Source organism: Ranitomeya imitator, chromosome 4, assembly GCF_032444005.1.
Source record: "Ranitomeya imitator isolate aRanImi1 chromosome 4, aRanImi1.pri, whole genome shotgun sequence".
Taxonomy (NCBI): domain Eukaryota; kingdom Metazoa; phylum Chordata; class Amphibia; order Anura; family Dendrobatidae; genus Ranitomeya; species Ranitomeya imitator.
Genome location: NC_091285.1, coordinates 195,935,389 through 195,951,941, shown reverse-complemented (window position 1 = coordinate 195,951,941; position 16,553 = coordinate 195,935,389). Strand labels below are relative to the sequence as shown.

At 46.5% G+C, this 16,553-nt stretch overlaps 1 protein-coding gene across 2 annotated transcripts in view; it reads left to right on the top strand.

Moving 5' to 3' along the window:
• Positions 1-12,859: 12,859 nt before the first annotated feature.
• Positions 12,860-16,553, top strand: part of CHST11 (carbohydrate sulfotransferase 11) — a 285,836-nt gene continuing 282,142 nt past the window's right edge. Inside the window, exon 1 of one of the 2 annotated variants that reach the window (XM_069764221.1) lies at positions 12,860-13,255. In XM_069764221.1, the coding sequence (XP_069620322.1) occupies positions 13,138-13,255 (118 nt within the window). In that variant the 5' untranslated portion in view covers positions 12,860-13,137. The remainder of the gene's footprint in view (positions 13,256-16,553) is intronic. The other variant, XM_069764222.1, reaches the window with a different exon arrangement.

The following is a 16,553-nucleotide window of genomic DNA, read 5'->3' as shown; positions in this document are numbered from 1 at the left end:
GCACTTAGGGTTGGGGTTGCACTTAGGGTTAGTGTTGCACTCAGGGCTAGGGTTAGAATTAGGATTAGAATTAGGGTTAGGGTTGCAATTAGGGTTAGGGTTGCAATTAGGGTTAGGGTTAGAATTAGGGCTAGGGTTGGAATTAGGGTTAGAATTAGGCTATGTGCACACGGTGCGAATTTGGCTGCGGATCCGCAGCGGATTGGTTGCTGCGGATTCATAGCAGTTTTCCATCACGTTTACAGTACCACGTAAAACTATGGAAAAACAAATCCGCTGTGCCCATGGTGCAGAAAATACAGCGCGGAAACGCTGCGTTGTATTTTCCGCAGCATGTCAATTCTTTGTGCGGATTCCGCAGCGTTTTACACCTGCTCCATAATAGGAATCCGTAGGTGAAATCCACACAAAAAACACTGGAAATCCGCAGGTAAAGCGCAGTGCGTTTTATCTGCACATTTTTCAAAGACGGTGCGGAAAAATCCGCACACAAATCCGCAACGTGGGCACATAGCCTTAGGGTTAGGGCTGGAGTTAGAGGTAGGGTTGGAAATAGGGTTAAGACTAGGGTTAGGGGTGTGTTGGGGTTAGGGTTGTGGTTAGGGTTGGGATTAGGGTTAGGGGTGTGTTGGGGTTAGTGTTGGAGTTAGAATTGAGGGGTTTCCACTGTTTAGGCACATCAGGGGGTCTCCAAACGCGACATGGCGCCACCATTAATTTCAGCCAATCTTGCGCTGAAAAAGTCAAATGGTGCTCTCTCCCTTCCGAGCCCCGACGTGTGCCCAAACAGTGGTTTACCCCCACATATGGGGTATCAGTGTACTCAGGAGAAACTGGACAACAACTCTTGGGGTCAAATTTCTCCTGTTACCCTTGGGAAAATAAAAAATTGTGGGCTAAAAAAATCATTTTTGAGAAAAAAAAAATTATTTTTTATTTTCATGCCTCTGCGTTATAAACTTCTGTGAAGCACTTGGGGGTTCAAAGTGCTCAACACACATCTAGATTAGTTCCTTGGGAGGTCTAGTTTCCAAAATGGGGTCTCTTGTGGGGGAGCTTCAATGTTTAGGCACACAGGGGCTCTCCAAACGTGACATGGTGTCCGCTAATGATTTGAGCTAATTTTCCATTCAAAAAGCCAAATGGCATGCCTTCCCTTCCGAGCCCTGCCGTGCGCCCAAACAGTGGTTTACCCCCACATATGGGGCATCAGCGTACTCAGGACAAACTGGACAACAACATTTGGGGTCCAATTTTTCCTGTAACCCTTGGGAGAATAAAAAATTCCGGGCTAAAAAATCATTTTTGAGGAAAGAAAAATTATTTTTTATTTTCACGGCTCTGTGTTATAAACTTCTGTGAAGCACCTGGGGGTTGAAAGTGCTCACTTTGCATCTAGATAAGTTTCTTGGGGGGGTCTAGTTTCCAAAATGGGGTCACTTGTGGGGGAGCTCCAATGTTTAGGCACACAGGGGCTCTCCAAACGCGACATGGTGTCCGCTAACGATTGGAGGCAATTTTTCATTCAAAAAGTCAAATGGCGCGCCTTCCCTTCCGAGCCTTGCCGAGCGCCCAAACAGTGGTTTACCCCCACATATGAGGTATTGGCGTACTCAGGAGAAATTGCCCAACAAATTTTAGGATCCATTTTATCCTGTTGCCCATGTGGAAATGAAAAAATTGAGGCTAAAAGAATTTTTCATTTTTACGGATCAAATTGTGAAGCACCTGAGGGTTTAAAGTGCTCAATATGCATCTAGATAAGTTCCTTGGGGGGTTTAGTTTCCAAAATGGGGTCACTTGTGGGGGAGCTCCAATGTTTAGGCACACAGGGGCTCTCCAAATGCGACATGGTGTCCGCTAAAGATTGAAGCCAATATTTCATTAAAAAAGTCAAATGGCGCTCCTTCCCTTCCGAGCCCTGCCGTGCGCCCTATCAGTGGTTTACCCTCACATATGAGGTATCAGCGTACTCAGGACAAATTGGATAACAACTTTCGTGGTCCAGTTTCTCCTTTTACCCTTAGAAAAATAAAAAAAATTGTTGCTAAAAGATCATTTTTGTGACTAAAAAGTTAAATGTTCATTTTTTCCTTCCATGTTGCTTCTGCTGCTGTGAAACACCTGAAGGGTTAATAAACTTTTTGAATGTGATTTTGAGCACCTTGAGGGGTGCAGTTTTTAGAATGATGTCACTTTTGGGTATTTTCAGTCATATAGAACCCTTAAACTTACTTCAAATGTGAGGTGGTCCCTAAAAAAATTGTTTTGTAAATTTTGTTGTAAAAATGAGAAATCACTGGTCAAATTTTAACCCTTATAACTTCCTAGCAAAAAAGCCTTTTGTTTCCAAAATTGTGCTGATGTAAAGTAGACATGTGGGAAATGTTATTTATTAACTATTTTGTGTCACATAACTTTCTGATTTAACAGAATAAAAATTAAAAATGTGAAAATTGCAAAATTTTAAATTTTTTTGCCAAATTTCCATTTTTTCACAAATAAACGCAGAAATTATCGACCTAAATTTACCACTAACATGAAGCCCAATATGTCACGAAAAAACATTCTCAGAATCGCTAGGATCCGTTGAAGCGTTCCTGAGTTATTACCTCATAAAGGGACACTGGTCAGAATTGCAAAAAATGGCCAGGTCATTAAGGTCAAAATAGGCTGGGTCATTAACGGGTTAAAAAAACAGCGTGGAGTCCCCTTCATTTTTGACAACCAGCCTTGCTAAAGTTCACAGCTGGGGGCTGGTATTCTCAGGCTGGTAAGGGGCCATATATATTGACCCCCCCCCCAGCCTAAAAATAGCAGCCTGCAGCTGCCCAGAAAAGGCACATCTATTAGATGCGCCAATTCTGGCGCTTAGCCCGGCTCTTCCCACTTGCCCTGTAGCGGTGGCAAGCCGGGTAATATTTGTGGGGTTAATGTCACCGGTGACATTAAGCCTATGGCTTAGTAATGGACATAAGACACCTATCCATTACTAATCCTATAGTTGTTACATGATAAATAAAGACACAGCCATCAGAAAGTCCTTTATTGAAATAAACACAAAACACAGTTTTACCATTTTATTATTCAGCTAATCATGCAAAGTCCTTGATCTCCTGTATGAAAAAATAAAATAATAAACCAACACTAAGGGTATGTTTTCACGTTCAGGAAACACTGCGTTTTTGACGCTGCGTTGAGCCGCAGCGTCAAAAACGCAGCGTCCAGATGTTACAGCATAGTGGAGGGGATTTCATGAAATCCTGTCTCCACTATGCATTAAAAGACGCATGCGGCATACCCGCAAAAACACACATGTGGCGCGTCTTCTAAGAACACAGCATGTCCTTACATTGCAGAAACAACGCAAGGACAGCGCAGGTGACCTGCCAGTGACCTCAGGTGCAGATTTGGTCAGGATTTTACCTGCATAAAATCCTGACCAAATCCTGATGCAATCCTGAACGTGGCACATACCCTTATACTCCCTGTTCCGACATAGTCCTAAATAACTAGTGTCACACAAAGTTATCTATATCTGGGGGAGATAAAGTTTACAACCAGGAGCGCTGCTAATGCAGCCATCCAGGCTCTTAAACCACTGATGAATGAAGAGATGCTGCCGGCGCCGCTTCAATGACCGGGGGTGACGTCACTGAGCCTGCGCTCCCTCACAGCCTGACCTGAGGTAACCTCTGGACCGTTGGAAAATGCCAGTGAAGAGGTTACCACAGGTAATCTATCCTTTCTATTCTATCTATCTACTGTATCTAGAAAAAAAGGGATTAAGCACAGCACAGCAAAATTCTGGGTGCAGAGTCTCATAGGCATATATTAAACCTTGTAAATAGAGTCAAAAATTCTGAAACAGCACTCCATATGGCAGTAATAAGGTGCTCTTTATTGGCCCATGTGGCGATGTTTCGGTCCTGGATGCAGACCAGAAAAGGAAGTGAACACGAGGGGTTGGAATGTAGTGAAGTATCAGAGGAAAGAAGCACAGGAGAAGGAAAGGGGCTCAGAGGGGAACTGTGACTGGGCATCCTCAGAGCCGAAGCGCAGGAATCGGGAGCCCGAGGCTGTGTTGTACTCCAGGTCGCACGGCAGAACCGGAGGGCATAGGACTTTATGTAATTTGCCCGCACCCACACCTGAAGGTGCAGCAGTACACTAAGAGCCCGGGTCATGATAGAGAACCTATAAAAAGGCTCACACTGCCCATCTTACGGGTAACTGTCCCTGGACAGGAGAGAGAGAAATTTGCCAGTAAGCTACAGGCAGCAGGGACCTCGCACATTAGCACGAGTTAGGAAGGCTTATGGACCTCACCTGGGAGAGGGATTCACTATTGCCTCAAGGTCGGCTGGGCCATACATCACCTGTTCCTGGTACCCTGGACTGTGGACTGCTACTGTCAGTAAACCAGGTAAAGACTTTACAACTTTGTGTCCTCCACATATTTGCCGGCATACACCATCCTTGCCCATACACCATGGGAGCCCTAGGGACCCCGCTTCACCATCTTGCTGCAACATCACCCCAGAGGACCCCTTTAAGTAGCGTTGGTCATCTCTGATCGAGAACCACAGGTGGCGTCACAAATAAACTATATTCCAAAATACTCTTAAAAACTGTTCCCCTTTACATGAGTGCCCAGGGCACGGACTGTGTTGTTGCCACCGTGACCACCCCTTTAATTGCGAGTACCCCACTGCCCAGGCGGGCAACTCAAATGAACACATCTGGAGTCACCACACGTACAAAAGGGAAAGGGCTTTGGGCGGAGCGGGGTATCTACTGCTTCCAAAGCGCAGCCATTCCGGCACGTGGAAGCATACCCTAAGGCTATGTGCACACACTGTGGATTTTACTGCGGATCCGCAGCGGTTTTGATGCTGCGGATTCGCAGCTGTTTTCCATGAGTTTACAGTACCATGTAAACCTATGGAAAACAAAATCCACAGCGCACAGAAACGCTGCAGATCCGCACTGTGATGTACAATATAATGTTATTCTATGAAAAAAAAAAAAAGCTGTACAGATGGTGCAGAAAAATCAGTGCGGAATTGCGGCGGATTTCAAAGAAGTGCATGTCACTTCTTTTGTGCGGCTCTGCAGCGTTTCTTCACCCCTCTATGTTAAAATTCCACAGTGGCAAAAAACGCTGAAAATCTGCACAAAATCCGCATCAATTCCACATAAAAACCGCACAAAATCCGCATAAAAACCGCGGCTACGGATTCTGCCAGGAGATGCGGATTTTCTGCAGAAAATTCTGCACTTCTCTTCCTACATGTGCACATAGCCTAATAGGTGCAGAAATTCTGCAACATCAAAAACGCACATAAAGCTCATGGTGGGAACGTGGCTTTCCTTTCCCTTCCAAAATCTCCCTGATGTTTCTTAGTAAAATTTGCCAGAAAATCATCATTGCAGTTTAGTGGGTGATGCCTTCCCCATCAAGTCATTTCTCCAAACTCCTCACATTTAGGCTACTTTCACACATCAGGTTTTTTGTTTCAGGCTAAATCCGGCTCTCGGGAAAAAACCGGAACCGGAAAAAATAAAAACCGGAACCGGTTTTTCCCTCATTGACTTGTATTAGCGCCGGATGGCCCAGCGTTCCTTAAGGTTTCATGCCGGATCTGGCGTACACTCGATTCCGGCGTCTGGAAAAAACGTCTACTGTAACGTTTTTTGTCTGCGGCGAAAAAGCCGGAAGGGCCGGATCCGGCCTTTCTGGCTTTTCGCTACAATGCATGTCTATGGACGCCGGATTGCGCCAGATCCGGAAAAAGGCGGATCCGGCGGCCTGATCCGGCTTTTTACACTGAGCATGCTCAGAAACTATGTGCCTGGCCCCAGGACACATATATAAAGCAATGCCATTAAGGCCTTCACTCATTTCCAGCCATACTGCCAGCCAGAGAGACCACACCCTGCCAAGACTGAAGAACAAAGGAGCCAGAGAGTGGAGCCAGCTACAAACCTGCCAGTGGGGCCAGCCAGCTATAACCTGCTACCGAGTCCAGCCAGCTCTCCTGCTACAGAGCCCAGCCAGCCACGGGCCTGCCACAGAGGCCAGCCAGCTATAACCTGCCACAGAGGCCAGCCAGCTATAACCTGCCACAGAGGCCAGCCAGCTATAACCTGCCACAGAGGCCAGCCAGCTCTCCTGCCACAGAGCCCAGCCAGCTCTCCTGCCACAGAGCCCAGCCAGCTCTCCTGCCACAGAGGCCAGCCAGCTATAACCTGCCACAGAACCCAGCCAGCTCTCCTGCCACAGAGCCCAGCCAGCTCTCCTGCTACAGAGCCCAGCCAGCTCTCCTGCCACAGAGGCCAGCCAGCTATAACCTGCCACAGAGCCCAGCCAGCTCTCCTGCTACAGAGCCCAGCCAGCCCTCCTGCCACAGAGCCCAGCCAGCCACGGGCCTGCCACAGAGACTAGCTAGCCAGCTATAACCGGCCAGCCAGCCAACTATAACCTGCCACAGAGGCCAGCCAGCTACAACCTGCCACAGAGTCCAGCCAGCTCTCCTGCCACAGAGCCCAGCCAGCTCTCCTGCTACAGAGCCCAGCCAGCCCTCCTGCCACAGAGCCCAGCCAGCCACGGGCCTGCCACAGAGACCAGCTAGCCAGCTATAACCGGCCTGCCAGCCAACTATAACCTGCCACAAAGGCCAGCCAGCTACAACCTGCCACAGAGCCCAGTCAGCTCTCCTGCCACAGAGCCCAGCCAGCTCTCCTGCCACAGAGCCCAGCAAGCCCTCCTGCCACAGAGCCCAGCCAGCCACGGGCCTGCCACAGAGACCAGCTAGCCAGCTATAACCAGCCAGCCAACTATAACCTGCCACAGAGGCCAGCCAGCTACAACCTGCCACAGAGCCCAGCCAGCTCTCCTGCCACAGAGCCCAGCCAGCTCTCCTGCCACAGAGGCCAGCCAGCTATAACCTGCCACAGAGCCCAGCCAGCTCTCCTGCCACAGAGCCCAGCCAGCTCTCCTGCCACAGAGCCTAGCCAGCTCTCCTGCCACAGAGCCCGGTCAGCTCTCCTGCCACAGATGCCAGCCAGCTATAAGCTGCCACAGAGCCCAGCCAGCTCTCCTGCCACAGAACCCAGCCAGCCAAGCCGTACCAGAGCAGCCATGTCTTCTTCTCCTCCCTCCCATCGGCAGAGCACTGAGGTAAATATGTTTTAAACATAATTTTGCTCTCTTGCTCTCTCTCCCTCGTTATCTTTTGTGTATGTGTGTGTGTATGTATCTGTGTCTGTATTTGTGTGTGTATGTCTGGGTGTGTATTTGTGTATGTACGTGTATATATTAATGTATTTTGCCATTTTTCATCTTTGTAGGAAGCTGATGAAGCTGCTGCCACAGTCCAAGAGGTGCACCCCGAAGAAGAGGGAAGGGGTGGAGAAAGACCTGGAGCGGGATCACAATTGGTATGTTTCTTTCATGTATCGTGGAACCACAACCTCACACTACACACAACACATAGCAACACAAGATAGTTACAGATAGAACACAACACATACAAACTGATAAATTCAGACATCACACAACACATAAAAATGATCATTTCAGATATCACATGGCACACTACACATAAAAAGGCTACATACAAGCACATAATTATGTTTTTTTCTCTTCTAGAGTTCGGATTCTGGTGCTCAATCCAGAGGTCCTCCCAGTGGCTCCCAGGGTCGTCGGCGTGCGAGTCATGGCAGCCGTCATCGTGTAAGCATATATATATATATATATATATATATATTTTAAGGTTTATTCTTTATGTTGTGTACAATTTAATTTTAATTTGTTTTTTCCTTTCTTTAGGCTTCACAGCGTGCTCCTGATTCTGACGGTGAGGAGGTCTGCCTCGATATTGACCTCCTCATCGATCTTGTCTGAGACAGGGAACCGCTATGGAACATGAGTGACCGCCGCCATGCTGATATCATCGTGACCCAGCGACTCTGGGAGCAAGTCTGCCAAGAGCTTATTGCGAATTGGGAGGACCTCGATGTTCGGGCCCAGAATCAAGAACGTAAGTATACTCTGTTCAGTTTTCTTGATGCATTCTAAGTTTTTTTTCTAACCAAGTTGTGTTTCTCCTTTTTCAACAGGTGAGAGGATTGTAAAACGGTGGCGGTCAATTAGGGATCGCTTCAAGAAGGAATTCAATAAAGAGATGCGGGCCCCGAGTGGATCTGGAGGACGCAGGAGCAAATACAAGTATGCCAAAGCCCTGTCGTTCCTCAGGTCAACGATGGTGACACGAAGGTAAATATTACTCACCACATGTGATGATAACCAATGTTTTACATGTCTAAGCCTCTTTTGCTCTTTCAGCAAGAGCCATGCAATTATAGTATATTAATTGTTTGTTTTTTCTCTTTTGTTCCACAGCACCGTCGGCAGCACTCGGGAGCCTGCAGCACAGTTCAATCCTTCTGGGGCGATCCCTTAGGAGGCCGCCACCGAGGGACACTTTGACAGTGCGGGCCCCTCTGCACCTTCCCAGCCTTCCCACACATCGGATCCCTCTGTCCCATCCGCGAGCGCTGGAGCATCCTGGCCGGTTCCATTGCATGTATCTGCTGGTGAGGATATAGCATTTCCTGTACCCCACCCCTCTGCTGCTGCCACCTCTAGTATACCTGTAGCATTGGGGCGCCATCGGCAGAGAGGTCAGGTACAGAGTTATGCTCCCGAGTTCTTACACCTGAACGCATCCTTCCAGAACTGTCTGAAAGTTTTGTCCGAGCAAATGGCTGCAGGTTTTAATTTCATAAATAAAAGTATACTCAAGATGCATACACTTCTGTTAACGATGCGTTCAGAGGCAAGACAGTCACCGAACAACACTTTTTTCAAGTCGGTACTTGAGCAAATGGAGATGCTATCTACTTCTCAGCAGATGCAAGTAATGCAATCCTGCCAGTCAACTCAGGCGCTCATTGCCTCAAAAGCCGAGGCTCTTGCCACTCATGCTGCAACTGCCCCCCCTTCCTCCACTGTCCATCACTACCATCCTCCTGACCTGTACCACCAACGTGCCTGTGCCCCATCCCACCAACCCCACCATCAACCACATTGTGCCCGTACCACGTCCCACCAGCCACAACCCTCACGTTACCGTGCCTCTTACCACCAGCCACACTACCAGCGTCCCGTCTGTGCCCCTTCCCACCAATATGATGATCCCGACCCATACCACTTCCCATCTACTTCATCCATGCCTCCTCTCCCTGCCCACTACCAACAGACTCTTTCACCTCCCTCCCAACCCTCTTCTCCACTCATCACTGCTTCTGCCTTCCAATCCTCCCAAAACATCACCTACACCCCTCCATCCTACCAAACTCCTAACCCCAATCCCACTTTCCTGTCCACCCGCTCAATTGCCTTCTCCACTCCTTCACCACTACCTATTGATCCTTCCCCACCACCAACACATTCCTCTCTCCAGACTCCCACTGTCGAAGTGTCCCTATCTGACAGCCCCTCCAGCACTATCTCCACCCCGACGTATTCCAATCTATAGTTTTGTGTGCTGCAAAATAAAGTTTTTTTGGTGTTTCAAAATAAAAGTTTGTTTTTGTTATTTAAAAAAAATGTAATAAAACTGTGTTGTTTACAGCTATCTTGTATTTATTCTTTATAAGGTATAGATAACACTTTGGTTAAACAAGGTTTATTGGTCAGAGGTAAAATACTTTGGGTACAACCCAAACAGATGCACAACTTGTGTAAAATGTAAAACCAAACAGGTACACAACTTCGGTAAAAGGTATAACCAAATAGGTACACATCTTGGGTAAAAGATAAAACCAAACAGGTACACAACTTTGGTGAAATGTAAAATCAATCAGGTACACAACTTGGGTAAAAGGTAAAATCAAACAGGTACACAACTTGGGTAAAAGGTAAAACCAACAGGTACACAACTTTGATAAAATGTAAAATCAAACAGGTACACAACTTGGGTAAAAGGTTAAATACTTTGGGTACTACCCAACCAGGTACACATGGGTAAATGGTAAAAAAGTTGTTACTATGTCCAAGGCAAATTGTTTAATCTCTCTCATCCTGCCAGTGTATTCTTCCTTCGGGTGAAATAAAATATTCTGCAAATTGATCCCGAATTCTGGAAACAGTGGCAGAACTTCTATACGTTTGGTTGCTATAATCAGAAAAGGTGGTTTGTTCAGAGTGGTCCTCAATGGAAATCTGTTCCTTGGATAGCACATAATTGTGCAGGACAACACACGCTTTCACTACCTCATCCACAGTGTCTGTCTTCAAGTTAATAGATGTCAGTAGAACTCTCCATTTGGCGCAAGATCCCAAACGCTCACTCCACCATTCTTCGTGCACGTGTGAGCCGGTAGTTGAAAATTCTTTTAGTATTGTTTAAACCACGACTGGAGTAGGGTTTCAAAAGATGTTCTGAAAGCTGAAAGGCTTCATCCCCAACACAAACAAAAGGCATTGGTGGCTCAGAGGTTTGAGGCAGTGGTCTGGGGTGGGGGTGGGGGGGGTGGGGATTTGAAAGGTTTGTCCATACAAATGCCGCCCCATAGAAGACAGTTTGAAAACTTGCGAATCATTGGAACGGCCATACGCCCCAATGTCCACCACTACAAATTTGTAATCAGCATCGGCGATGGCCATCAGCACGATGGAAAAGTACTTTTTATAGTTGAAATACTCGGATCCAGAACCAGCCGGTTTCACGATACGGATATGTTTCCCATCCACCGCACCCAAGCAATTGGGAAACTGACACACTTCCTGGAATCATGTCTGCATTGTGGGATGAATTCGTCGTGCAGAGAGTCCCACACTGCACGGCAAGTGTGCCTCACTATTCCAGATATGGTTGGAATTCCCAGTCTGAACTGGAAATGCAGTGAAGACAGGGATTCTCCAGTAGCTAGGAATCTGTGAACAAAAGCAAGGCAGAAATTACTGCAAATTCAAAATATCAATCAATGAAAGTGCGCTACAAGAGTGCATAAAAAAAGAATGCTTACCGAAGATTGACCATCAGACGCTCAGCCGGGGTAATGGAGAATTGGCAATAGGTATCACTCCTTCTTATTAGATGTTCAATCCGCTCCACCAATACATCAAAGTTCTCAGCTTTCATCCGCACATAGCTGTGAAACTTCTCTGGGTCTCCTCGTAGCACCATGTATAAGGCCAGTCTCACACGTCCAGATAATTCCGGTACCGGAAAAATCGGTACCGGAATTATCCGTGTCCGTGTGCCGTGCGTTTCTGTGGCACATCAGTGTGGCACACGGGCGGCACAGCTGTGCCGTCCGTGTGCCCACTGGGTACCACACGCACCGTGCAGGAGACAGCACTAAAGTTTAGCGCTGTCCCCTGCATCTGGTGCTGAAGCCGCGATTCATATCTTCCCTGCAGCAGCGTTTGCTGTAGAGAAGATATGAATAATCGTGTTTAAAATAAATATCCATGTGCCCACCCCCCTCCCACGCCCTGTGCGCCCCCCGCTGTTATTAAAATACTCACCCGGCTCCCTCGCTGGCTGGCGCTGCTTCCTGTCCTGGCCGCATCTTCTACTGTATGAGCGGTCACGTGGGGCCGCTCATTTACAGTAATGAATATGCGGCTCCACCCCTATGGGAGGTGGAGCCGCATATTCATGATTGTAATGAGCAGCCCCACGTGACCGCTCATACAGTACAAGGTGCGGCCAGGACAGGAAGCAGCGCCAGCCAGCGAGGGAGCTGGGTATTTTAATAACAGCGGGGGGGTGCACAGGGCGTGGGAGGGGGGTGGGCACATGGATATTTATTTTAAACACGATTATTCATATCTTCTCTACAGCAAACGCTGCTGCAGAGAAGATATGAATGGCGGCTTCAGCACCAGTGGGGGGGACAGCGCTTACAGTAGCGCTCTCCTGCACGGCACACGGACTGCACATGGACGTGTTTTACACGGACCCATTGACTTTAATGGGTCCGTGTAATCCGTGCGCTCCCACGAACACTGACATGTCTCCGTGTTTGGCACACGGAGACACGGTCCGCAAAAAATCAATGACATCTGCACAGATGCATTGATTTCACTGTGTCTACGTGTGTCAGTGGCTCCGGTACGTGAGGAAACTGTCACCTCACGTACCGGAGCCACTGACGTGTGAAACCGGCCTATAGTGGAAAAGACTCCCCGGGTCATTCTCTGTACCGTGATGGGGTGGATCCACAAACGGCGTCGTCGCAGACGCATGATGCGCTGTCTCTCTCGCTCCTTCTCAAGAACAATTGTTTTCAATCGATTCGCCTCTGCGATGAAATCCACGTTGTTCTGCAGAATCTTTGCAATAATGCCGTCCATCTTGCTCTATATCTTGCTCCTCTCCAACTCGTCACAGATGTTAGGAACACTGTCTATATAGTTTTCAGTGGGCCAATCACATTTTTAGCCTGTCAGGGGGTGTTTTTAAAAACCGGATCCGTCAGAAACCAGATGGAAACCCGGACTAAACGGATGTCAACTGGATGAGATGGATCCGGTTTCTCGCCGGATCCGGACACCTGATCCGGCTGAAAAACGGATCCGTCTAATCAGGTTTCTACAAAATAAGCCGGATCCGACACTGCGGCGCGACACCGGAAGCGACATGTGGCGAAAAGCTTGATGTGTGAAAGTAGTAGCCTTATTACACCATTACTCAGTTACCTCAGAGGCAAGTGCAGCAAGCAGCACTGTCCCCGACATATATAGCGCGCGGTGCTTCCAGGGAGAACGTGCAGTTCCACCTACCGGACAGCAGGCGGCAGTGCAGAAGCTACATTTCAGCCGCTGCAAACAAAAGAAGGAGGAGCCAGCGGTGGTGCCCGGAGCCAGGCTCGCCTCAGCCAGTCGTCGCTGTCAGTAGCTCCGGCCGGTGCACAGACCGCCTGGCAGCTGCTCCCATCACATTCAGACCCGGGAGCCGTCTGTAGGCTGGTGATGCTGCAGCATCTCCCTATAGTGTGTGCTCTGGGCAGCCTGGAGCCGTCAGCGCCCGCATCCCTCCCTATGTGAATGCCCATCCAAGTGCCCGTCCAGCAGCCCCAGTGCGACATCCACACCCTGCAGCAGAGAAGGCGGAGGGCATGAAGCCGGCGCTGATGGAGGTGCTGAGGATGAGCCGCATCTGCAGGATGGTGCTGGTCACCTGCCTGGGATCCTTCGTCCTGGTCATCTTCTATTTCCAAAGTATGTTGCACCCAGGTAAGGCGGCAGGCTGGTGATGGGCACGGGGCTGGCTGACTTGTGACCTCCCTGCATGTCCTGGATTGTCCTATTATTATTATTATTATTATATGCTATTCCATTTCCATGATACAATCAGATATGTGGGCTAGCAGCAGATATAATCCAGCTTGCGGCTCAAATACCAACATTTCTTCATGTTCTCAATCTCCCGCTTCAGTCTTTGACTTCTGCACTTCTCACCTTTGTACAATAGAAGAAGTGCTTTGTTTCCCGGGGCCAGAAACTTTTTGTAGCCATATTTCTGACTGTGACACACAGGCGTAAAAGATTTCCTAAGACTGTGCGTTATAGGAAAGTTCACAAAAAAAACCCCAATTGGTCAAATGCAAAATTTGACCCTTAACTGAGAGACCCTCTTTTACCACATGGCTGGCATGTCATTGGCATGTGCGGGGAAAGAATAGCAGGATTGGTATTGTCACTCCTATAATAAAGTCTGGAGGCTGATAATTATTATTATTTATTGTTATAGCGCCATTTATTCCATTGCACTTTACATGTAAGGAGGGGTATACATAATAAAAACAAGTACAATAATCTTGAACAATTCAAGTCGCAACTGGTACAGGAGGAGAGAAGACCCTGCCCGCGAGGGCTCACAATCTACAAGTGATAATGGCCTAATATTCGATGTTCTGATGGAACGGTATATTCCGGTAGCGGCTGGTGCGTTCTGTATGGGATGTCTGGGATCAGTGGTACATGTATACGGCAGTGTGCTGGCTTGGAAGGTCAGTGCTGGGTATGAGGGTCTTGTAGTGGGATCTTCCAAGCTTCCTTTCTTAAGAAGCTAATTGTGTCCATAGAGCATCTGATTGCCTTGTGTCAGCTAATTATCGAGGCCATGTGCTGCTCCTTTCATTATAATAGTTTGATAATGTCTGGATATGTAACGCTGTTTAATGTGCACCCCCTTTAAATCTGTATCATTCTGGGTTATCCAAGTCCCTCTGATGGCTCAGCCCTGGAAATTGATTCATTGAGTGCAAGTGACATTACAACATTGGTTTTGGGTAATGCTGAAGTTCAAGTTTTTCACCATTTTTTGGCTAAAGTTTGTTGAAAATACTTCTAAATTTTCAAGTCACTATATATAATCTAGAGCCATTGAATAAGCAATTTGAAAAGAAGACACTGGTTAAATCTATTGATTATGCCCATGTATAGAAAAAAATAATATATATATATATTTGTGTGTATGCATATATATATATATATATATATATTTACATATATATATATATATATATATATAGTATATATATATATATATATATATAGTATATATGCACCCATATTCACATACATAATACATACACATATGGGAATTATCAATACATGTTGCAAGTCAGTGTTTTCCTTTCAAATAGTTTTTTTTAAAAGTTTATTCAATGGCTCTATAGAGGACTGTAATGGCAGTGCTGATGCGTCTCACGACGGACGCCAGTAGCACCCAGTTGAGCCCTTTAATTCTAATGGGGGCTCAATCTGGGGTTTCTGCCCGAAAGGTGTGTATAATGTTGTTTTGGAGTTGCTGGGGCACAGTATTGTATAAAACACACCGCAGATGATGAAGAACTTATTTCTAATGAGAATACAAGCTCTACAACATGTAAGTCAGTGGTTGGAGAATGTTTCTACAAGTCACAAGAAGAGATAAGTAACATCCACGTATCACTCATTTGTATATGTAGGTAATGACATCAGCATGTGAAACTTACACGTATACAAGGTATATGTTATTGTTAAAAATTTCGGAAACTGTTATTAATTGATAACACTTTTCAGTAGGTATTGAATCCGCCATTACTGATTTATTCATTTATGTGTATCGGGCTTGCAGTCTTCTTCGCATACTGAGCACCACTGACTGTTGCTTTGCTCTCGGGAATACGAGCAAGTGCCTTGCACAGTAATCTGGGATCACACTTCTTGTTGGTGCTGAGTGATTTGCACATCATTCCGTTATTGCTTCTTGACAGTAGTCTATAGCAGATTGGACAAGAAATTGCCCGGAGCGAGGAAATGGTGCGGTAAGTGGTAGAGCCATTTGTTCCAATCGGGATTAGTCTCAGCCGCCTGCAATGGACATGCTAACCTTGGTGTGAGTTCTCGTGTACCGCCGTGACACATGAGCACACATGAAAGGGACGCATTGCTAGCTAGTGGATTCCATCTAGTTCTATGTAGAGCAGCTGATGACCAATGTTATTTGGCCAAAAGTCGTAAATTTGCCATGTAACTTACAGTGCCACTCTTTAAGACTGGCATCATCCTCGAAGTAGCGGTTCACAAGCAGTCCCAATATATCATACGTCAGTTATAGTGTATAATTGTACAAAGGGACACGACAATAAACACCTTGTGACATGGCATGGACTTAATGGAACAGTTTGACCTGCAGTGTTCAATGAATGGACACCTTTTTTTTTACTTTAAAATATACTTGGCAATATGGTTTATATTAAGATTTAAAAGGAAATTCTAAATATTGGCATAGCAGTCCCTCTAAGGGCTCATCCAGACGTTTTGATTTTACAAGAAAAGTGAACTGATAAGTTTTAGTGTCATCACATTTTCTTGTATGTGAGTGGAGGAAAAAAGATGTTCTCAACTTTCTCCTTCCAGACAGTCCGTGAACGACATCAGAGTGCAGTCTGCTGATCTGACCCACAGACATGTCACTATGATTTGCAATATCCAATCCACCTAAGACTGCAGATATGTGAATGGCTCCATAGACTATGACAGGTATGAGTGCTATCCATGAGAACCCCGAATAGCACTTGTACACAAAAACTGGCGTCTGAAAGAAGTCTAAGATCTCATTCAGACGCCCAGGTTTCACGTTTGTCTTCTATTCACTTCTTTCACGGATGGAACATGTACCCATTATAATCTATGGTGCTGTATACATGTCCGTGTTTTATCACAGACTGTGTGTCTGTGTAAGCCCATGTTCACACGTTCAGGATTTAGTCGTTATTTAACATCAGTATGTGTAAGGCCAAACCAGGAGGAGAACAATCAGAGGAAACGTATAATCGAAACACGTCACCACTTCTGTATTTATCACTTACTCCTGATTTTGCCTTACAAATATGAGGTAAAAAACTCACCAAATACACAGTGTGTGTACTTTTTTCCAGGACCACAGAAGAAAATTTCCAATAAAAGTGTATAGATCCGTGAAAAACACGTACAGCTACAAACATGGCAACCGTGTGCTATCCTGCAAAGAATAGGAGAAGCT